Here is a 23,566-nt window from a genome sequence, read left to right on the forward strand (position 1 = left end):
TTAAAAAAAATATATTAATTATAAAATTTAAAAAATTTGACCCATTTTCACCATCGTCGACTTGTCCGTCCCCGAGCTGTCGCGTACCCATATAATGTGTATGCATCTTACCTTAATTTATATAAAAATATGGGTACGCGACAACTCAGGTGATAAACACTAATATAAAATTTTAACATATTCGTTTAATAACAATAATTTATTAACCAATATATTTATTTTCATTTTATTTTTTTTTTATATCTAAATTTTATGTTATGTTCTATTATTTGGCTAATAATTTACTGTTACAATCCTCCTAATGATCTCCTTTACTCCAAAACCAAAATAGTCCCTCTCCTCGACCGATACCTTTCCCTTTTCTTGAAATTTAAATCCAAACAGTCCAACATCGCCTCCCTCTCTAAATTCTGTGCCCCTCGAAATCCAAATATCCTTCCCAAATTTAAATATCCCACATTATCCCTATTTCAATACCTAATGTTTTGTCTGCTGCTTTTTTTCTCTCATTCTTCTATTTTTCATGTGTATATATTGTCATTGATCCATAATTAAATTTATTTCCCGGGCGGAAAAACCTCGGTCGATAGCCATTTGGCCAGCATGTTAATATTTTGTTTTGTTAATTTATGTTAAAATTTATTTATTTATTTTTATTATTATAAGCAAATATGTTTTAGTGTCTGTCGCAGAGTTGATCGTCGCGTAGCAAAATATATAGCTTTTCTAAAAATCGTCTCATTTATTTTTCTCTTATCAATCATTTGCTTGCTATACCATCATAAATTTTACTCTATTTTTGATGTAACCTATTAGAATAAATAACTCGCAGAAGTAATCAAGATATTTCTTAAGGTACGTAAGTACTAGTTATAAATATTTTGACAAGTCGAGTACGATAATCGCTATGCCGCTCCGATGATCGCACTTGATTTGTCATTTTAATTATACTTTTGGAAGGTTTCCGATGGGAAATCGTTCCGCTCCACGCTTGTTATATTATTTTTCTGTTTTCACTTATTGTCAAAAAGGTCGGCAGGTTGTGAATTATTAAAATAATAAAAAAAAAATATACGTATTTTATTTATACTTAAAAATTTAATAGAAAAATAAATTTGGAATCATTTTTTCAATATGGAATAACATTTTTACTATTTGTGAAGAAAGCATACATTATAAATTATTTTTTGTTGTCCTGTATAAAAGAGAAAAAAATATTCTAAAATTGGAAAATAAAAGTCTGCTGGAGAAAAAAATATATTTAATGTTTATATTTAAAGTATTTTTTTTTATGTTTATTATTATTATTATTATTATTGTGTTAATAGATTTCATAATTGAAAAATAACCTTCACATAGAGTTACAATTAATTATTTGAAGTGCATAGAGACAGTTTCAGAAATAAATATATAAAATTTTCATGCAAAAAAAAATATATTAGAGAATGTAAGAAGCGCGCATAATATTGTTATAATTGAAATTATTGATCGTTGTCTTTATTCTCCATCATAATATCAATCGAAATATTTAATGATATTCCAAAAAGAAATTCTTATTGATTTTATTTTTATGTAAAAATGTTAATCAAGATTTATTAATTGATTGAAACATAAATAATTATATACTATGTGTACTCATTTGTAATTCCAATTTGGCATGCAAGTACTACGGTTTTCCGCATTTGCATAAATCCTAGCCGCGGAGATAAATTAAAGGTACGGATAAAATGTAGGGCAGCGACTTCCTAAATGGCAGTGGCGGCCACTGCACACGTAACGTTTTCCATTGCATTATCAATACATAACAATCTATCAGTTTTAAGCACACACAAGTGCATATATATGATGACGTTTACTTCGTTATTTTTTGTGTTTGTGTGTGTGTTTCTTTTTCTCTTTTGTTGCTGTTGTATTCTAAATAAAATAATAAATGGTGAAAGTAAAACGAGTTCACTCTCCAAAAGGTCCAGCACAAAATATTTTCCCAGCTAATGAACGGAATCGGTTTTACTGCGGTTACGCAAAACGCGCGTGAACGTAAAAAATTCTTTCTCAATTGAGTCGCGCACATTCTGTTTGTTTTTACAAAAGATGCCGCTATTTATTTCCATCAGTTCACAGATCCCAAAGATAACAAAGATCGCATCTGGTGCGCAACAATAATTGCGAGACTGGATGATCATGATGATGCATAGCGCATAAATTTCTTTATTACGTTCGCTCGCGTGCACCGCGATCTCGACTCAGATTCAATGAAATCGGAAATTAATTGAAATCCCAATTAATTAGTTTAATTAATTTGCCATTTCCAATTCACGCACAAAGACTTGATGTGTGTAATCATCGCATGCTTAATAGAGCTACAATTGTACGATCGTATGAAACAAAAAAAAGAATAGCTTGTATTAATTTGCAATTACCTCTGAGGTACTAATTAATGTTATCTTATAAATGTTCCATTTATGGACTAGTTAAGAAATTGTTTAAATTGACTGCATTGTTTATTGCACCTTGTTACTATTACACATTTTGAAATTGTGACCACTGTTAACAATCGAGGTCATTTCGCAAGAACGTAATTCTATACCATCCATAGAGGGAATCGGAATAAAATTGTATATTCATAAAAACCTATACTATATATCCATATATTAAGAGGTGTCCCTAATACATCAGTCTTTTTATTTGTATTTTAGAGAAATTATTAAATAAATTTGAATTATATTTAATTATAAAATATTTTTAACAATTTGTCCAGTCTCGCGAAGTTTTGAAAAACTTAAGTCTATGAAATCCATATTATACGTGAAATATAATTTCAGTAATTCCTGTAATATTTCAAGAAATTAACGATTCCAATCTTTTTAAAAAATGATTGAAATGCAAATAATTCATTATTGATTTTTTTTCATATTTTTGTATGTTAAAATGTTTTATTTTTATTAAGATTTATTGTTAAGCACAAACAATGAACTTTATACTTTGTAATAAATTGATACACTGAAGTCGTTAACATCATAGTCAAATAACATCCTGTTGCCGTGTCAAAGCAATGAATTGTCATTGAAAATAATCTAGTAACTTCGAGGAGGAACCAACTAAGAGTTATTAGTCAAGAATGCCTCAAGAGTTAAATTAACCAGGATAATAAAAAAATGAATCTGCTTAAGGAGTTGGAAAAATACAAGAATAAAATAGTTACAGCAAGAATTAATAGTGACAACATTCGGTGATGTTGCAGAAACCTGTATAGGAATTATCAGAAAGTGACCACTTAAAGATCAAGCAGATTAGGCGTAGACCATGTCAATAAAGGGACTTACTAAAGATTAGTAAGGAAAAAATCTAATTGATACAAAAACCTGTGTTTAAGATAGCCTGCTTCCCTTGATATTCCAAAATGCATAACTCAGTCACACTTGATCATTAAATGATGATAATATGGATCACCTGTTCCAACTATAATATTATAAAAGAAATATACAATATAACACAACATCTAATGTTGATGCAAAACTAAATAGTGATTTAACTAATAATTGAATTTAAGTAGGTTTGAGTATATTTGAATCTCACAGTATAAATCACACCACATAGAACAGTGGTCGCCAAAATGGTCGATATCGCCAACCAGGGGTTGACATAACATTGTTAGGGGTCAATAGAAAATATAAAGACTCGTCTACAAGGTGTTACGATTATTCAAACTAGGATATATTATTTTAGACTGTAAAGCTAATATATGTGCGTAATAGTAAAATAGAGGCGATCAATGTAAAGAAACTAGACTAGCCAAAGTTTCGGTTAGTTCATATTACCAGAGAAAAACTTCAATTAAGGTTGGATTTGGAATTAAAATATATATATAAAACAAAACAAAATAATCGTATATAAATAACATCATCTTAGAATTCAACGTCGTACATACATTTATTTGCTTACCTTTTAAATGGATGATTACCGAAGTCCGCAACCCGTGGCTTCGTTCTCTAAGACGACTCGGATAGGTTGTTCCTCGCCACATGAGGCTCCCTAAGATATAATCTAAAAATGATAACCGGTGTGACCAACAAAATTATAAAATACCTTAAAAAATAATCATTAACAAGCGAATGCCATATAGTAATAGGGAACTGCAGTCAAACATTCAATTTCAATTTATGAAAAATAATTTATTTATTGTTTCCATTTTATATTCACTTTACAAAGTTATCTGTTTAAAATCTAACACGCAAAATATTAATATCAAGATCACAACTTCTTCAATGCCTTCTTGGCATATATTTCTTTAAACTCATGGGCAGCATCCTCCAACAGCATACTCATAATATCTTTTGTGACCTCATCCTTAACAATAAGCTCATCCTTCTCATAATTAATCCACTCAGTCTCTTCAGCAGCCGATTCTACAATTAACAGTCTATCTACATTATCGCCCTTTTTCGAGCTCCATTTAATAACTTTGTTCTGCTCGCTAAATCCAAATATTTCTTTCAACTTCTTTTCGAATAAAGCTTTGAGACCATTCCGATCAAGCGGTCGTCTGAAATTCGTCTTTTCCGATTTCATCCACGATACCATAGCATCTTCATAAAAGAGCTGATAATGATTTAATGCAATCTCCTTGCAGAGATCGAAAACAAATACAGCACTCTCCTTATTTGGTCCTATCAAATTTACTGGACAACAAATCGTTTTCAGAGTTTTCTTTCTATTGGATTCAAATAAAATCTTTGAAAATGTCTCCACGAGGGACTCTAATTCATGATAATTGTTCGGAATGATTGTTTGAGGTGTTAATACGGGTGGTTTGTACGGTGGAGGTGGTTTGTTCGGTATCTCCCGTAGATAAAAATACACCTCCTTCGCTTGTTTCTGTTGTCGTTTGAGGTGTTTAATCTTAAAAAAATAATTTAATAAACACATTCCATACCAAAATTGAATCATAATATATACTCACTTCTTGTTCAATTGCTAATTGTTTCCTATGTAATTCTTCTGCTTCTATGCCATAAACATCTTTCACTTCTTTACCATCAATTGGAGAACCTGAAAAATATTAACATATTATGTATTACACTTAATAATTAAAGCATATAAGTAAGTGCATACCCAACTCTGGAGAATTTTCTGGAGAAATTACTGTAGTAACATAAATATCCTGCACTCTTTTATTCTTTTCAACAACAGGACTTTTTAGATTGGCATCACATAAAATCTCCTTAACCCTTTTCTTCACTTCAGATTGTTGCTCATTTATATTCTCAGAGCGCAAACTTCCTTGGTTGTTAGATTTTAATGAAATATTTTCTTCACTAACAGAAGAATCAATTTCATGCACCTGCATTTCCGACTTCGATTTATTTTGATTTAGACTTTCTTCTGTTGAAACTTGAGATTCTTCACATGAAATCTTTTCATGTTCATTAAATTTCAGCTGTCTTCTAGATGAAGATTTATTCGACACAAGATCTTTATCACTTATTAATGACAAGTTCAAACTAAGTGATTTAATTACTTCCGATTTAGTTATATCTTGTTGTTTTTCAGATATATCAATCTCATCTAAGATATTTGAATCGTTTGCTATTATCTCACTTGATTGAATTTCTTGTTCTCGTTTTATTTCAATAATCTCTTCTACTTCAGAAATGTCATAACTTTCATTGATAGAATTTGTACGTGGTGATGAACACAAGAGTTCAGAACTTTCATTGTTTAAAATATGATCACTGGCCAGCTGATTTTCTTCTGAATGTATTAATTCATCGAGAATACTAACTTCATTTTTCATTTCATCCTGCAAACTTGTTACATCAGCTGAGGTAGCCAAAATATCCACACTTATAGATTTCTGCTGACTTTTACACTCGCTTGATTCTATTTCGTTATCACTTATTTCCAAAATACTAATATCGACATCCTTTTCCTGTTTAGAGTTACTTAAATCGGTAATATCTTCAACGGATTCAATAGAATCACTTTTATTTATTGATTCTGAATATACATCAATATTACTTATATTTTTAATTGAATTATGTTTTATTTGTAGTCCATCAATAAATCTCGACATTAAGTCATGACAATTAGAACGATCGATTTCCGTAGAAATCTTAGATGATTTTGTGTTTGTTTCTGTATTGGATTTTAATAAGTCGTGAGCAGCATCTTCTTTTGTTAATGTAAATGAATTTGCAGATTCTTTATTGCTTCCTAATTCTTTGAAAAAACCGCGGTAGCTAGAAATATTTCCTTCTAAATCAGACATTATATCTGTATTTTGTGTAGATTTTACTTCCTGAACTACTAAAATATTCATTAAATCTTTTTTTTCTGATGAAATAACAACTGATGATGGAATTTTATATTCTGACAAGATATCCGATTCTTTAATATGTTCTGACTGATCATTGGCATCCTCTACACTAATTATTTCGGAAAAACTTCTAATTTCTTTAATACTGGACGTCTTCGACATTGAGCTGTCATTTTCAAAATGATCATCTATAATATCACTTGCAGGAACTTTTGATATTTCTGAACTTTGACTTATTTCTTTCGATAATAATAATCTTGAATCCTTATTTTCAGAAGAAATTGATGAATCTTCTTGATGCTCAGAAATATGTTTTTCAGAAATGAAATCTATGGAATAGTTAAACTTGCTTATTGATGCGTTTTCAGTAGATGCAAGCGTGTCTCGTTCAGCTCCATCCCGTTCTATTGAAAAGGACAGCGATTGTTTCAATTGAGAATTTTCTGGCGAAATAGTTTTGATCTTCTCATCATCTATGGTTGATTTTAAAGATATGTTGTTCTCCATTTCCGTTGTTATGGTTTCCGGGTCTTTTATTATATTGTTCTCAGTGTCCTTTGAATGATCTGTTAATTGGATATTATCATTTTCTGCTTTATCAGTTTGAGTAATATTTTTTGTGATATTTGATGATTGTATTTTTTCCCACGGTGTCATGTGAACGGGTTCTTTCAAATCTATTGATATAGATTTTGATATCTGTTCCATACTTTTATTGCAAATGTCGATGTTATTGATGTTCAATATTACATCACTTTTAAGAGGAGGAAAGAGATTTTGTATCGATTTAGTTGATTTAATGATTTGAGAATCGCTTTGACTTGCCGCATTTTCAGTTTCAATTTCAACAGGCAACATCTTTTCTGCACTCATATGCTCGTAGATGGATAAGGTATTTTCGGTGTTCATAAACAAGTCATCATGCATTTCCTCCTCCGTTAAAATGCTATGTTGAGCAGTTTTATGATAGCTGGGCGCTATAATACTTTCGGTAATATTTTGGTTGATTGTTTCGTCTGTTTTGAGGCTACTCTCGCTGCCAATTTCTGAGGTATTTTCATTGGGTTCCTGGGTGTCTGTGCAAACGGGAGATCTAATACTAGGTTCAGGTACGTTTGAAGCAGATTCGGACGGTTGGAATTGATTCGGTATTGAAGATAACTTGTACAGTTCGGAAATCTCATCGGTGATATTGTTAATATTCGCGACGATTTCATTCAGCGTCGACTCGGATTGTTTTATCCCTTCTTCCAGATTTTGCTCTGGTTCCAGTGCCTTGACTTCCTTGGACTTGGAGATGCGCTTAGCGTCCTTGCAGAAACGCTCTAGGGCTACTTGTGAGAGGTTATAGGTCTCCGAATCCGAGAACTTCTTGTTATCTTTGAAACCGGTCATGTTCTCCCAAAGAACATTCAGCTGAGAACCCTTGAAGCTGTATCTGCTCTGGTTGTTTGAGTTCTCTATTGTCACCGACGGTACCTGATTGATTATGTTGCTAGCTGCCATCTCCAGTTCCGTAATCTTTTTCTCCTCCTCGAGGAGCTTCTCGTGCCATTGCAGCAACTCCTCCGCGGCTTTTCTACGTTTTTGGAGAGCAGCTTCTCGTATCGAAAGGCATCTGGAAAATAAGGTGCAAGGTTGAATAGAAAACAAAGGAAAACATAAATAAACGATAAGAACTAACTAGGAAGGTTAATGATTGATATAAAGTATCGCACGATGAGTGTATGCAAATGCGTATGTTGTTTGCAGTTTGTAATACGAGTGTTTATTACGCGGTGAGCGCGCGCGTCGCGAATGAATGGGATCGGTAAATAAAGTTTACGCGGTTGGTGACAACTGGGTGCACGCGTGCTGGTGGCTTCGTTGTATTAACTAATAACCAACAGCTACCGAACTGAATGAAACACACGTCTAACACTAATTTTAACAGGAAAAACAGAAGTCTGGCTCTGTGCCAACGTGGATGTTCTAATATTAGGAGTCGCGCGCCCCGTTTGTTTTTTGATCGGTTTCCACCATAATTATAAACAACTCCAGTTAATTAGGGCCAAAATAGAATGACGGACGCCACCCGAAACGCAATACGCCGCAGAATTTCTATTTGAATCTCATTCTGACGCCCGATCCGTAAAGAAATTTACATTCGCACGCTAACAACTAACGCAAACTCTGACAAAACCATCACCTCTTGACTTTTTTTTATATTCAAAATCTATGAAATAATTTTAGCCCAATTGATTGTAGCAATTATAACATACCACAAATTACAGAAATGAAATAATCATTGCAACATTCCATATCGTACCGTAAGTCTTTCGCCCATACCATTTAATTTGAAGGTTGTGTTAAATAAATATTTCATTTAAAAATATTAATTAGTCATATTTTTATAATTAGTACAGAAAAGCACTATAATTAAAAGAACAATGTGCATTGCAGTATGGATTATATGATTTTTTTTTAATTTTGTGTACTTATAATTCATTGATAGAAAGCACATATACAATGGGCTAATTCCTCTTTCCTAAATCTTATTATATAATGAATATGTTATTTCATGTGAATTTATTCACCAAAAATATACAAAACAGATAATCAAGTATATCCGTGAAGTATAATATCAAAATGCTCATATTTTAAATGTTTTCAAAATCAACTTGAAATACTGTTCTTATAAAATGTATTTTGTATAATTCAACAAATAAATAAGTAGCGATAAGTGTTGAGATAAATTGATTTCATTTTTTCGATAATGCGTTACAGTAGTCCAGTGGTCCCCAACCTTTTTATTGCCGCGGACCGGTCAACGTTTGATAATTTTACCGCGACCCGCTTAGGGAGAACGGACGTTAGTACAGTTACACCAAAAAATGAATATAAACCGGGGGTTGGGGACCATTGCAGTAGACCACAATTAATATAATAAATTTATATATATCAATTAATATATATTTTATAGTTAAGTTCAGATTATCACAAAGAAAAATAATTATTTGAAAATAAATGACACATACAGTAAAATTCAAAACGTACAAACACCGACACTTGTAAAATAATTTTGTATTTACCTTTTTGCATTTTCGGTCATATTATGAGCGGCCGCATTCTTCACAATTGATTTATCTGATTCAACAGTTCCATTATCAGTTCCTTCTACAGTGTATCTACTAATGATCGATTCTGAACAAGAAGTATATAAGAGATCATCAGTGACTGAACTCATCATCTCCTTGCGATGATAACTCAACACTTTCAGAGGTCCAGAACGTTTCCGGTCTGCAGTAGGAGTCCTCTTCAGTTTTGTAACACTTCCAAAGTTCGAGAGCTGTGCCTTTATCATATTTCGTTGTTCCTTCAAAATAGTCTTTCTCTCCTTCGATGCAGCCTTTTGCATTTGCTTCAATCTGAACAAAACAAAAATCAATTATTCATAAAACAAACTACTTGTAATAAAATAAAACATACTTTTGCATTTCGTGATTTTCGTGTTGCAGTTTAATCACCAATCCGCGTTGTTTCTTCTTCACGGCTGACGCTTCTTCTGCCTTGCCGGTTTCCAACAAATGCCTTAAAATTACCTCATTACACTCTTTTTCACTTTCTAATTGTCCACACTTTTCACTTACTTTTTCTGTATTTCGAGCCAAGCCAATTGGCCTTTCGTTCTATCAAGAAGAGACTTCTCGCGAATCTTAAGGATAGTTTTCAAATTCTTTATCCGCTCGTCCTCATCGCTTATCAATCGATCCAACTGTTTATTCACAAAAACAGAAAACAAATTAATCACCAAGTAAACATGGTAATTGTGAACTAAATGTTTATTTATCAAATAACAATCGTTGCTTCATGAGAACAAGCGCAGCAGCATTCCGCACTGATTAATCAAATTAAAAATTAAGTATTACCATTCCTATAGAGATGCCAGCTTGTAAATTTTCTGGGTATCCTGCACTCATATCCATGTATTCTATATTTGTTTCATTAATCGTTGTCTCGTTTATTGTAGTTTCTGGAAAATCGGATACTTCCATGAATTGATTGATCATCATCGAAGTGTCGTTTAATTTGTTTTCGAAACTCTTTGAATGTTTATCTTTCGGCGGTGTAGTTTTACTTTTATTCTGTAAATCCGTAAGAGACTAAAACATTAAATGACGATAACACAACATTAAAAACACACACACATCTACTAAACATGAAATCTAAATTGACAAATACATAAATAAATAAACATATTCTAAAGGTATTCAATACAAGGTAGTATAAACTAATAAACTCATCAAATACATTACTATATATTACCTTATTCACTTCCATAAATTGTTTTAAAGATTGATTAAAATCATTCAGCAAATGTAATTCAGCTTCAAAAGTTACATGCATTTCCTTAGTATTTGCCTAAAAAAATATATAAAAACATGAATCTCTAATTAATAAAATTATAAGATGGTAAAAACATACAGTTTTATCGACGATCTTCTCTACAGGCCGCTTTAAGTTGTCCAAATTTTCACTTTCAGAATTATCTTTATCGGAGATTGTGCGCAAAGAGACGTTTGGTGCTTCAAGTGCTAGTGCTTTCGATATCTTACTATAGGGTGTATGAACGCGTCTGGTCCTTACACTACTATTAAATCCTACCATATAGTCCCTAAAACTTTTCAATTCCTCTGTACGATGAGTGCGATCGCTCTCACGTCCTCCTTCTTTCAAAGTGCTCATATTAGAACTAGTACTGAGCTTTTTTCCATGTTGAGAATCAACTTCAGTGATTGTACTACGACTGCTGTTACTACTCTGTGTGCTTGAAGTCTTACTAGAATAAGTTGATACATTCGAACAGATTGTGCTTAATCTCCTCGCAACTTGAGATTCATAATCGTTTATACTATCATCCTGCGATACTTGATGATTACGTGTATGCAGTTTTAGAGATTTCAATTTGTTGATATCAATCTTAAGGGAAAAATCTGCAGGCGGTTCTTCCTTCTTGGCAACTTTTACCCGTTTCGGAAGATCGGGCTTCTTAAAAACCGATTCATCATTTCTGTGATCTACCATCTTCGTTCGTCTACTAGTTACTCCAACAGGAGTTCTACCATTAGATATTTCGTTTACAAGTTTAAATCTGTTTGCTTTTTCAGGAGTATCGCAATCATTTTTCAATGTTTTTTCGATCATCTCCTTCACTTCTTTTACAGATTTAATATTATCATATCTGCTTGAACCTTTAACAGGCATATTGAGCTTTCTCTTAAGAGTTGAAATAAAATTATAAGGTTGAGTTTGTGGACCTACCTCTAACCAATCTGGTACTTTCAATTTTTGTGCTTTATATTGAAAATCTTTTTCAATTTCAGGACTTTCTTCCAATATTTCAAATAATTGTTCTTTATCTTTCTCCAGATTTTTTCTCCTTAATTCAATCTTAAACAAATCTCTTTGTCTGCTACCTCTATAATAAGCTTGAATTTTAGTAGCAGCTTTGTTTAAATCTTCCTCTTCAAGTTTTTTAATATTCTCAAGTTCATTGCTATGATTTTTTTGAATTTTTGTAGTTTCCTCTCTGGTATTATCTACTTTTTCTAAATCCAAGTTCACTACTGCTTTTGATTTAACACGATTAGGCCTTCTAGTGTGACCTAAATAACTTATTGGAAGCTTAGGTTTTGCAATAGGGGGATCTGGAGACTTTTCAAATTGAACAGGTTTCTTTTCCCTGGATCTGGATCGTGCTCTGTTATGTTCAGTAACCTAAATATAAACAAACAAATCAGTAATGTAAAATAAATATAATAATGTACTTACTATTTGTAATGATTTTTTTTGTAAATCAAGCAGCTTTTGTTTTCTTTCTGCCATTATAACCCTAGTATCCTTCTCTTTATCAACAATTTGTTTAGACCTAAACTTATTTAACTTATGGCAATCTTTTTTAACTTCTACTTTCTTCTGCTTATCAGACATTTTGCTTAATTTTAATACAGGTGTAGAATTGAGAAGTGCATCAGTCTCTGTGCCCTTTGCTTTAACATCAACCTTTTCTGACACTGACCTACTAGGTTTCTCTGCAATATTTTTAGTGTTCCTGTTTTCAGTTTTGAGAATGTTACGACTCTTGGCATCCTCAGAAATTTCTTGTTTGAGCATTGTGTATCCATTGAGTGGAGCATTTTCCTTTTGTACCTTACCACCTGAACTGCTTGTACCAGCCAGACCTCTCTGCAACATCCCACATAACTCATTTTTGAGTCTTTCAATTTCCTTCTTTGACTCAGAATTCTTCTTACTGAACAAATCACTACTTGAAGACTTCTTTGGTGGCATTGCTTAGACTAGAACACTTGAGCAATACAACATAATATAAAAGCATACAGTCTTTATAATTTCAACACAACACAACAAAACTTAACAAACAGCTGATAGATATTTTATAAAATCATTAAACAAAAAATCGATTTGTAGTGACACCGGTTTGAGCAGGTTTGAGAAACAAACGTTATAAACCGATTCAAGGTAGATAACCCCCCTCTCAATTCTACCTGTTGAATACAGATGTCATAAATGCAATAGTTATACAAATTGTTATTATTTTTTATATTTATTTCATACAAATTAATAGAAACAAATGTACTGATAATTAGTGTAAAATTTTAAAATATAATAAATATTATTTTTGTAACGGATTTCAAACAATCAGGTTGAGCAACTTATGGAAAAAATAATCGAAAAGTCCCTAAGAAAATTTAAATGTCATATATTGCTGCATTGTACAGTGTGTGACAGTTAAGTGTCAACATGCTTTTGTAATTGAAGTTGATTGATTTATATTAAAGTTGTTCGTTTAATTATCATCCTCTTTTAATCAATTAAAGTGGACATGGCAGGGTATAAGAATGTGTTGGAGTCTGTGCGGGAGGACGATTTTGTAGAATACTACTTGTTTCCGAAACCAAGTGTTTTAAATGATAACAAAGAAGAGGAAATAATGATTAGTAGTGTACTTAGAGAAGCTAAACAGATAATAAAAAAGTTTGTCAATAAATACATTTGGCATAGAGATGAGTTTGTTTTGTCTGCTAGGACTGCTATTTCAAATATTCTAGCTAATGAGGAAGACAGAGGTAAAATAACTTATAATCAACTAATATTACTGAATTAAATTATTCTTATGATTACAGAACTATTGCCTTCCCATTTGTATGGTATAACACACTATGGGGATAACATTGAAGATGAGTGGTTCATTATTTATCTACTTATGCAGCTAACCAAAGAAATTGATGGATTAATTGTAAGGGTCACAGATGCAGATGGTGAATTCTTGTTGATTGAAGCTGCAGATCATTTGCCTCCTTGGGCTAGGCCAGAGAATTGTGAGAAAAGAGTGAGTCATATACCATTAATGTGTTAACCCTGAGATTAATGAGTCATTAATTACAGGTTTATTTATACAAAGGTTTGATTCACATTCTTGCACCTGAAGAAGAATGTGCTGAGGAAGATTATTCAGATGTACAAGTTGCAAATGCTTTAAAAGAAATTCGTAACAATCCATCATTAACTGTGGCATCTCCACAAATCCAACAGGCCATACTTAACAAAATAAAAGAATATCCAGAGAAGATATTAGAAAATCTTCACCGAACAAATATTTATCTGCCAATTGGCTTAGCTGCAATTCTTCAACACAAGCCGAATTTAATAGCGCCAGCTGTACTTGCATTCTGCAATCGCGATAGCGTCGACCTGAAAGCTTGCAAAGCTATGAAATATTTCCCTCCTGAAAATCGAATTTATTGCAATGTTACGTTCACAAAATGTCTTTACGCTATGTTAACTCATAGTAAATACAATCCGGAGAGAAAAACCGGTTGGAATTTGGTACCAGTCTCTGATCCAAAACATAAATCGCAAAGCTTAGGTGTCAAAGTTGCGTGCGGCTTTGAAATCTTAATCTCTCAGGCTAAGCCTAGCAAAGACATTGAAGGAGACAAGGGTTGGCACAATTACTTAGATAATTTGCAGAAGAAAGATTACTTTCGAGATTTGTTGGAGCACTCTCAGGAGTATAACAACTTATTAAATAAAGCCAAAGAGTATTACATTAACAATGGTGATTCGATGCATTATACGCCGGCCGTAGGCCAAGAAATTTTAGATTTAAGTAAGAATTTGGATTATAATCTGGAAGATCTGAAGAAGCTAGAATCTAAATTGCCAGTAGACGATGACGAAGAATGGCTTAACATCTCTCCAGAAGAATTAGATAAGATGCTATTGGAACAATATGGCCAAAAGAAAGCATTGCATGTTAGGAGCGGCGAAGATGCTAGTAACTTTACTCAGAAAATTAACAAGTTCTTGAATCATATATCCGATGTTGATGGTGCAGAATTTCCCAAAGAAGAAATTCCAATTAGACCGCCCAGAACTAAAAAAGTTAACGATAACAAAGTTAACTTTGATGCAAATTCATTCTCTTGTGCAGTACAGAATATTCTTAATTTTGTTATACCAGAAGACGATAGCTGGGATCTTGATTCAGATTCGGATATGGATGATTACGGGAAAGAGGAAGAACCGCCCATGGATTATGGAGAGTTGAAAAATAAAATGCAAGAGTATATGAAGCAGATGGATCAAGAATTATCCACAACAACTATTGGAAAAAGCTTTGAGACTAAAAAAGTTGAAGATTTCGAAGACATTGAAAGCTTTAAGCCGGTTGATATAGATATGAATGCACTAAAGAATATTTTAGAGAGTTACAAGTCGCAAATGGGGGAGGCCGGACCTTCTACCAATATGCTTGGCCCTATGGGCGTTCATTTGGAAAAGGCGGAGCAAATGAATGACTCCGAGTAAATGGATTTCATAATTTGTTAAAATCTTGCATGGTGCTTAAGTTTCGATTACTCTATATATCTTTAAATATTGTTAAGCTAATTTTCTTCTGACAGCTCAATATCATCTACTTTAGAAACTACGATATTCTTCGTTCTTCCTATCTATATAAAAAATGATTATCACTGTAGCGAATTATCATTTACTGCCACATAATTATTTATATTTTTTATACCTTTAATTACGATTAAATCAAATAATTGAAGACTATGTTTGTTTACCTTCTATATATTATGAGTAAAATAAACAGTAACAAAAGAGATATTAACTCTGTTTTTCTTTTTATATAAGTATAATCATATTTAAAACAAAAATGCTTATTTAGCTTGTTTGAACCATTTCGGAACTTTTTCGGTGGGCTCAACTTTCTTAATTGGTGATTTGTTGTCGTAATCCTCGTATTCTTTAGCGCTAGTGCTAGCGCCAACATTCACATCAGTAGTGTCCATAGCAATCAGTTCTTTCAAGTCGATATCTTCTTCTGGTTCATCTTGAATCATCCTTGTGTTTTCATCCCTACAGAGAAGTTATTTACAAATTATGTCTTATTTGTAAACTATTGATAAATTACCTAAATGTATTCGCGGCGCATGAAGCAATAGAAGGACTAGTTAACTTAGTCAGCAGATCACTTTTTATGTAAGTATCACGTTTCACATCAGAACCAAAGTGTAACAAAGCACCGGGAACGCAATTAATTTCGATTAATCTGGATGACTTTGTTAAAACTTCCTTTGGAGGGGTGGTAACTACATAAAATATAATACATTGACAAATATTCCATATGTTAAACGCAAATAATACCTACACAAATAAAAATCTAGGGCCGTATCCTCAAGATAATCTTTAACAAAATTCATAACGTCTTCAATGGTTTCGATAGGTGTAAAGATACCCTGCAAGACGTGATGACTAGGAAACTGAATTCTTATAATAGCCCTCTTATAATGATTTAATTGACGTAACTGTTTTTTAGATTCTTCTAATTCTCGCATAGCTGAAGTCATTAATGGATTATCATTCAATTCCAACCTCTGCTTCTTTATATCTTTGAATAAACTTTTGATATCTGAAATAGATAACTCGAAGAAATCGTCAGGCAAATCATCGCTTCTAACAGTCTTTGCAGTTTCCAAAGAAAATAACATGGCATTACGTTCTCCCAACTAAAATATTAAAATTATTTTTCAATTCAATAAAAGAAACATTCATCTTACAAAAATGAAGTCTTCAGCTGAATGCTTAAGAGTTTTTGCATTTTGCTGAGATTGATTTTTAGTTTTCAATCCATGTGTAGCTTTACGTTTTTCCAGTTTAATAAAGCTTATTGGATTAATGTTAGCAACTTTTTTCTGCATCTGAGGTGGCTTCGATTCATCTTCATTAGTTTCTTTATACTCCTCTTTTTGGGTTGTACTACCTTCATCAGGCTTTGGTACATCCTGAGATGGTCTCTCAGGACTTGGAATTCTTTGAATCTGCCTGATATAGGGTTTCTCTTCTGTGGGTTTAGAAGGTAAAGGTGAAGAGATATTGGCTTGAGTTTTTAACTGCTCTGGGGAACTAATAACAAATAATAATTAATTGTTTACTTTGTATTAATTGTTTAGATTAACTTATTACTTACCGTTGAATTATTCTTAGCATAGCTCTGCCACCAGTTATACCAAGTGATTTTAGATCTGTCTCCTTTAACTTCTGATCACCATACAATTCTTGCCTCATATAAATTATTACAAACTCTTTACCAGATATTAAAATATTTGGACATAGTTTGCTTAGTACATCCCACAGATTGTTTGTAGGGAAGAAGTTGCCCATTACTCTGCTACCATCTTCCATTTGGAGGCCCAAAACAACCTCAGTTTCTTTTCTTACAGTTTGAGCTTCAGTTAATTCTAATAGTGCATTATTGGGCAAACCAGAAAATCTAACAATTGTTGTTGTATCCAATATCTTTCTATGATGTTTGATATCATATTCTTCTGGATTGAAACCCTGTTTTGAACAAGCCTCCTCAATTATCTAAAAATATAAAATGAATTTTCTTTTTCTAAAACTAATATACTAGAACCTGTAAGATAGTTGTATTTGGTGTAACTTTTACTGGTTGTCTTCTCCCATTTGGAGCCAAAACCACTAAATTCGTTGCCATTCTATAGTATAATTTTATTAAAGCATCTGATTTATACACTAGAATATTTTTAAACAATGACCAACCAATATTAAAACAACCTTAAAATAGTGACAAGTGTCAACTTAAAATTTATTTTCTTATAATTCTAGATGCATTATTAAAGTTTACATTTGTTGTGTTTGGCTTACAATTAATCAAAGATTATTTATTTTCCTATTACTGTAAAATTAAATTAAACATAAATAAATGAAGTTAATCTGGTTGCATATAAAATCGACTAAAAAAAATTAAAAAAGTGGTTGCCTATATCAGCCTATAAATGCAACAAATGTAAAAAATAAAATAAAACCAGAATACAATAAAAACAAAAATTGCCAATATAGTAGATCCTCGCTTAATGAGCACCTGGCATAATGAGCATTTTGCTTAACGAGCAAAATAAATTGTAAGAAAAATGACTCGCAAAATAGAATGCGTATTAAATTAGTTTATATGGGGAAAATTGTTTCACTATACGAGTAAAAATCCGGAAATTTTGGAACAGATCATGCTCGTTAAACGAGGTTCCACTGTATATTAAAATTAATCTGCAAACAACAAAAAATGTCAACATAATACAAGTAGTTGGCGGACCACCGGTCTATATTATTGAACATTGATATTGAATTGTATTGAATGTTGTATTAAATAAAGATACAATATATATTTTGTGTCCATGAAAAATATAACGTTATGTAACTAAAGGAAATTAATAACCTACTACTATTGTTGTTTGTGAAATAATTTATTAAATTTCCATTATTAGTACTTTGCATATTACCAACAAATTTCAATTGCAACCAATTTTAATTTGAACGATAACCTACGAACTTAGAAAGATGTAAATATCGGTACACATAACCTATATTATTCTAAAAGGATTTAACAATGTATTGGATTCATTTAATTAAACGAAATATAGTGTATAGTAATAGACAATATAGTAAACAAGTTTCTAAGTAAATTATTGTTAACAAAAACTTTTAAATTATTTGACTTTTAATTAATTATTTTTTAGTAAATGGAAAAGTGTTGTTGGTTTAGAAGTGCATGCACAGATCAGTTCAAATAGCAAACTGTTCTCTGGATCCTCAAATGAATTTGCCAGTCCTGTTAACAACAATGTTTCCTTATTTGATTGTTCAATACCAGGCACTCTGCCTGTTCTAAATAAGAAATGTGTAGAAGCTGGTATCAAAACTGCAATAGCTTTAAATTGTAAAGTTAGTCCTGTTTCTATGTTTGATAGGAAACATTACTTTTATGCTGACATACCAGTGAGTATTGGTTTTCAAAATTCATAAATAAATCTGTAATCATTTTTTTTATAAAGGCAGGTTATCAAATTACACAACAACGTGCACCATTAGCTTTAGAAGGTAATTTGGAATTTCAAGTGTTCACCCCTGGTATCCATAAAAAACCATATACAGTAAATGCTAAGATTAAACAGATTCAATTGGAGCAAGACAGTGGAAAAAGTTTACATGAAGATGATAGAAGTCTGGTGGATCTTAATAGGGCAGGGGCACCTTTAATGGAATTGGTTTTTGATCCTGATTTGAGTGATGGAGAAGAGGCTGCAGCTTTGATAAAGGAATTGGTTATAATCTTACAGAGAATAGGCACTTGCTCATGTAAAATGGAAGGTAAATGTTACATGTTATAGAAGATAAGTTAATATTATTAAATTTATTTTAGAGGGAGCACTCAGAGTGGATGCTAACATATCAATTCATAAACCTGGAGAACCTTTGGGAGTACGGACAGAAGTTAAAAATATTGGTTCAATTAGAGGAGTAGCTGGTGCAATAAAGTATGAAATTAAAAGGCAAATCAAAGTATTAGAAAGTGGTGGACGAATTGTTAATGAGACTAGGGCATGGGAGGCCACTTCGAAGACTACGCTTCCAATGCGTGACAAAGAACAACAGCAAGTTTGTTAAATAATTATATATACACTGCACTGTGTAATGATCTTATTTATTTGTGTTAGGATTATAGATACATGCCAGAACCAAATTTACCACCATTGCATGTTGCTATAGGACCCATTAAGAATGGTTGCGTAAATGTCGATGAAATAGAAAAACAAATTCCTGAATTACCTAGTGGAACTCGTACACGTTTAATAGACGATTTCGGATTGCAATTACAACAGTCAATTATTCTTGTGGTAAATTAATAATTTTTAATAATTCAACATAATCATTTCTTAGTTTCAAGAACAACCCAATATTATTAAATATGTTTGAAGAGGCTGTGAAAGGGTCAACAAATTATCAGCTTTTAGCAAATCTATTGATAAACGAGTTATTAACAATAGTAAATAAAAATAACATGGATTTAGAAAATATGTAAGTACAGACAGTTATTAAAATGTATAAATAAGTATATTTTAACTTATTTCATTTGCAGTTTAGTTGATGGCAAGACTTTCAGTGAGATAGCATCATTAATTAATGATAATCAAATTAATAAAAACACTGCAAAATTAATCATTAACGAGGTCATAACGGGCGATTTGAAAAGTCCCGCAGAGGTAGTAAATTTATATTATCGTAATTACATTAAATTTTATTATTTTCTGGTATTTAGATTATCGAGAAGAATAATTGGATTCAAATATCAGATGTTGCACAGATTGAAAAGATATGCACGAATATTTTGAATGAAAACAAGGATATAGTCGAACAATATAAGAAAGGCAAAACGAAAGTGTTCAATTCACTGATGGGTAAGGTTGCTAATAATTCAAAGCAAATGATCAATATGGCTTTGGTTCCAGAGATCATGAAAAAGTTGTTGAGTAAAATGTAATTATTTATGAATATATTTGTTAAAAGTTATTTTCTAGGTTCGTTTTTTAAAAGTCCCTTGAATTGATTTTATTATATGAGTTTTGTGTTGTCATTTCTTAATTAATGTCTAAACCTGATTCACGATGCTTGTAGTTGATTTTTTTTTAGCAATACTTTTTATTTAAGGTGCAAAAATAGTTAGTAATCTTAAATCATCGCGTTTTTATATATTTAATCGATTTCTTGATTTTCGTAATTATAATTAAGAATTAGGATAATCTAAAAATATTACTTTGTTAATTTGACGTATTTTTAAGAACGTCTGCAATTGAAAAATTTGGCAAATTAACACGTTTCAAATTAGATTTTAGATACCAAATTCTCCTTTAATATCGGCTATATAGATTTCAAATGGTTTTATAATCCAAGACAACTAAATTTTCAAAATATCAAAAATCATTTCCATTTAATGTCGTTATAAACAAATCAATTTTGGAGAAAAATCGTGACTGATTCAACGTGATTCACATTTTCCTACTATGTTTGCATATTATAGAATAAAGAAAATATATGCTTTCTTAATTCAATTAACTTTCATTCTATAGGTTTATCAATTTTCAAAAAGAAGTCTATTAGATAATTAAAGGTAAAGGAAGGTAGTGATCTTTTCGGATTCGAAAAGTGCGATGGATGCTATTGAATCCATACTGAATTCGGCAAAGGAAAATTTCTCAACTAGGTGAGCTGACTACGGACAGGACACAACAGATCTGCATCTCTTCTGTTCAGGATGAACAGTTAACAAATTGATGACGGGGGGCGGATTGTCGGTTCTCAGAGGGCTAGAAAGTCCAAATTGTAGTTTCGGCACTGATTTTTTCATGGACCCCCCTTCAAAATTCCGACGAAAAAAACATTCATCTTAATCCCTTTGGAAATGTATAAACTATTATCTTGTTTGATATTGGTATAATTTGCATATATTTAATTTAAAACTTTTATCTGGAAAAATATATCTTTTTATAACGTAATAGAATTAGTATAACGGTTAAGTAGTGAATGTACTTTGATTGATTATTATCTAAGATATTACTATAATTTATTATATGATGCTATATGTATTTCAAAGGGAGGAGGAAGAAAATGCAACAGAATAGATTAGCTGTATTCATTGATTTAGGTGTCTAAAACTGTCTATGCTATAAGATATTTGGAGATAGCCAAAAAGTCAGACATGAAAGATTATTTTTTAAACTAACCCAAATATGCATTGTTGAAATGACATGAGACTTGTGTATCCTTATTGAACAGTTGTTCAAATTATTACGTACCTAGTTTTTGTGAATTATTTCATTCTAATAAAATATAATGCTGCAAATGACATAAAAAATGGATATAGGATATCATTTATAATTTTATTCGTTATAAGGAATAGTTGTGTATGAAAGTTAAGAACAAAACAATCGTTTGAAGTTTATTTTTTCTTTTTATATTGAGGTTTTCTTTCTGTATTGAATATTTCCCTATCCTAACGATGATACGAACAAATCTCTACTTACAAAGACAATATTAACATCTAAATATAATTATATCTAATTGATTTATTTATATATGTATAATCATTATTTACTCTCTATATTGGTACAATCAGAAATAAAGTAAAAAAATAATAAAAAATATGCAGACCATTCAAAATGCTGCTATTTTAAAATGTACATAATTCAACGGACTAAACGCGTGATCTAATCATTTTATAAATAACATAAGAGTTATTGATTCTTGTACAAACCATTTTTATTAATCTTTTCTGCAAGTATTTGTAATAAATGAAATAACATTTTTTTGCCAAATCCAAAAATAGCGTAGTCCGATATGTTTTTGTTTATAACTTTTCAATTTGTTTTTAAACATTTTCCATAACCGATTTGGATATTTAAAATCAATTCAAAAAATCATTTAAGCAGCTCCGCTAAAAAAATAATATTCGATTTCACAAAAAAAAAAAACAAAAATAAGAAAATCTCTCACAGAAAAAATATTAAACACATTGCACTTATCCAAACAAAAAATAATAATTAATAATAATTAAAAGGTATCTCTAATCTAAACAGTCAGTAAATGCTTTTAACAAAAATTGTGTTTCAATAATGAAGAACAAAAGTAAAGAAAAAAAAATCGCAGTGGAAAATTAATATTAATAAATTATAAAATATGGCACTTATCAGACGTGTTCGTGTTAGAATTAAAATTATACATAGACTCGATTTCCGTTTTTCGCTGAGGTGTTTTGAAACACAATGTTTGATTGGATTAGAATCGATAGCATCCGCTTTCCTGCTTTTGATCTGAGGAAGAGAGCGGACATTACCGAAACAAGCTAAATGCGTACAATCCTGAGGGGAGCCAAAAAATAATATAATAAAAAAACATATATATAAAAAAAACAAAATAGTAATAATGTTACATAATTAAATATAGTATAAAATATCACATGTTTACTTTAACAGTAAATGAAATAATAAAAATATAGTTTGAACACTAGTTGCTCTCATGTTTCGCGCGATTTAAATACACAAAAAAAAACAAAATAAAACAAAATTCATATACCAACTGCGTATCTGTATCTACAAAAAATATATATAGATATATATTTACTGTACATAAAAAGAGAAAAAAATCTGAATCGGTTAGCCAATTTATTATCTATATAGATTCGTCTTTACTTATTTATAAAAGAAAAAACAAGAACTGAGCAAACTTTACATATACATACATTTAAATATTTATTTTTTTTTGTTATTTTTCTTTAATTTATTAAGTTTATGTTTCGTTAGCGGGCCTTGAAGACAATAAAGGAAACTCTAGAAATTGGCCGCTAAATACTTTGAAAATGAACATTACAAATAAAATAAAAGAATTTTCCCTTAAACATTAATTATCCATCCTTCTCGCGTTCTTGCACTTGATTCTTATTCTTTCCTTAAATATATAATCTTTCTTATTTTTTCCTTTTCTTTCGTTTTTAATCTTCACTTCTTTTATGTACATGGTATATAATTACATATTTCTTCCTCGCTTCCTCAATATACAAACAAATTAAAAAATATAGCGTGAATAAAATAATAATCGAACAGGTATTATTGTAAGTGCTGATGCTAAGTTTTGGTACTATTTGACTTATTGTTATTGCTTCTAGTAAAGAGAACTCAAATAAAGAGAATCCCTATAGGTTTAATCGAATATTACGTAATTGTTTGAGTGTGGCACAAGGAACTTTTAAACTATCAAACAGAAAACACGGATATAATGAATAGCCTATTGGATTTCGGTTCATCCAAGATTAATAAAATAAAACGAAAAAAA

The 23,566-nt window shown here is 31.2% G+C and overlaps 4 protein-coding genes across 6 annotated transcripts; 2 read left to right on the forward strand and 2 right to left on the reverse strand.

Annotated features, from left to right (window-relative positions):
• Window positions 1–4,188: 4,188 nt before the first annotated feature.
• On the reverse strand, window positions 4,189–12,755 carry LOC108564093 (centrosome-associated protein 350-like). 3 transcript variants are annotated; one of them, XM_017923003.1, is made up of 11 exons: window positions 12,610–12,755; window positions 12,128–12,541; window positions 10,781–12,073; window positions 10,622–10,717; window positions 10,225–10,458; window positions 9,946–10,070; window positions 9,785–9,886; window positions 9,388–9,723; window positions 5,113–7,934; window positions 4,961–5,049; window positions 4,189–4,899 (listed from the first exon to the last, which is right to left on the reverse strand). In XM_017923003.1, exons 2-11 carry the CDS (start codon window positions 12,467–12,469, stop codon window positions 4,252–4,254), a joined length of 6,087 nt encoding a protein of 2,028 aa, XP_017778492.1. In that variant the 5' UTR covers window positions 12,470–12,541; window positions 12,610–12,755; the 3' UTR covers window positions 4,189–4,251. The 3 variants fall into 3 exon arrangements, with proteins under 3 accessions (XP_017778492.1, XP_017778491.1, XP_017778490.1); XM_017923002.1 differs by having other exon boundaries at window positions 10,225–10,440; window positions 12,128–12,755; XM_017923001.1 differs by having other exon boundaries at window positions 12,128–12,755.
• Window positions 12,756–13,102: 347 nt separating this feature from the next.
• Window positions 13,103–15,488, forward strand: LOC108564094 (protein ecdysoneless). Its single transcript, XM_017923004.1, has 3 exons — window positions 13,103–13,443; window positions 13,501–13,706; window positions 13,763–15,488. Exons 1-3 carry the CDS (start codon window positions 13,200–13,202, stop codon window positions 15,185–15,187), a joined length of 1,875 nt encoding a protein of 624 aa, XP_017778493.1. The 5' UTR covers window positions 13,103–13,199; the 3' UTR covers window positions 15,188–15,488.
• Window positions 15,489–15,523: 35 nt separating this feature from the next.
• LOC108564095 (tether containing UBX domain for GLUT4) lies at window positions 15,524–17,453 on the reverse strand. The gene is made up of 6 exons (XM_017923005.1): window positions 17,301–17,453; window positions 16,854–17,251; window positions 16,444–16,789; window positions 16,035–16,392; window positions 15,798–15,975; window positions 15,524–15,742 (listed from the first exon to the last, which is right to left on the reverse strand). The coding sequence occupies exons 1-6, from the start codon at window positions 17,379–17,381 to the stop codon at window positions 15,544–15,546; spliced, it is 1,560 nt and encodes a 519-aa protein (XP_017778494.1). The 5' UTR covers window positions 17,382–17,453; the 3' UTR covers window positions 15,524–15,543.
• Window positions 17,454–18,206: 753 nt separating this feature from the next.
• LOC108564087 (glutamyl-tRNA(Gln) amidotransferase subunit B, mitochondrial) lies at window positions 18,207–20,222 on the forward strand. The gene is made up of 8 exons (XM_017922994.1): window positions 18,207–18,361; window positions 18,421–18,679; window positions 18,736–19,051; window positions 19,104–19,339; window positions 19,399–19,578; window positions 19,629–19,759; window positions 19,821–19,944; window positions 20,001–20,222. The coding sequence occupies exons 1-8, from the start codon at window positions 18,291–18,293 to the stop codon at window positions 20,220–20,222; spliced, it is 1,539 nt and encodes a 512-aa protein (XP_017778483.1). The 5' UTR covers window positions 18,207–18,290.
• The last annotated feature ends 3,344 nt before the right edge of the window (window positions 20,223–23,566 follow it).

This window comes from Nicrophorus vespilloides, unplaced genomic scaffold (assembly GCF_001412225.1).
Source record: "Nicrophorus vespilloides isolate i.1.1-1 unplaced genomic scaffold, Nicve_v1.0, whole genome shotgun sequence".
In the NCBI taxonomy this organism is placed as follows: Eukaryota; Metazoa; Arthropoda; class Insecta; order Coleoptera; family Silphidae; genus Nicrophorus; species Nicrophorus vespilloides.

Bases quoted from the DNA above. Each gene is read 5' to 3' on its own strand.
- LOC108564094 (XM_017923004.1), top strand. From the start codon at position 13,200: ATGGCAGGGTATAAGAATGTGTTGGAGTCTGTGCGGGAGGACGATTTT. The intron at 13,444-13,500 runs GTAAAATAACTT...TTATGATTACAG, and splicing joins AGCTAATGAGGAAGACAGAG to AACTATTGCCTTCCCATTTG. The intron at 13,707-13,762 runs GTGAGTCATATA...CATTAATTACAG, and splicing joins CAGAGAATTGTGAGAAAAGA to GTTTATTTATACAAAGGTTT.
- LOC108564095 (XM_017923005.1), bottom strand. From the start codon at position 17,381: ATGGCAACGAATTTAGTGGTTTTGGCTCCAAATGGGAGAAGACAACCA. The intron at 16,790-16,853 runs GTAAGTAATAAG...ATTTGTTATTAG, and splicing joins ATGCTAAGAATAATTCAACG to TTCCCCAGAGCAGTTAAAAA. The intron at 15,976-16,034 runs GTAGGTATTATT...TATTTTATGTAG, and splicing joins GGCCCTAGATTTTTATTTGT to TTACCACCCCTCCAAAGGAA.
- LOC108564093 (XM_017923001.1), bottom strand. From the start codon at position 12,646: ATGCCACCAAAGAAGTCTTCAAGTAGTGATTTGTTCAGTAAGAAGAAT. The intron at 10,718-10,780 runs GTATGTTTTTAC...ATATTTTTTTAG, and splicing joins AGAAGATCGTCGATAAAACT to GCAAATACTAAGGAAATGCA. The intron at 9,887-9,945 runs GTAAGTGAAAAG...GGTAATTTTAAG, and splicing joins TGGCTCGAAATACAGAAAAA to GCATTTGTTGGAAACCGGCA.
- LOC108564087 (XM_017922994.1), top strand. From the start codon at position 18,291: ATGTATTGGATTCATTTAATTAAACGAAATATAGTGTATAGTAATAGA. The intron at 18,680-18,735 runs GTGAGTATTGGT...TTTTTTATAAAG, and splicing joins ACTTTTATGCTGACATACCA to GCAGGTTATCAAATTACACA. The intron at 19,760-19,820 runs GTAAGTACAGAC...TTTCATTTGCAG, and splicing joins AACATGGATTTAGAAAATAT to TTTAGTTGATGGCAAGACTT.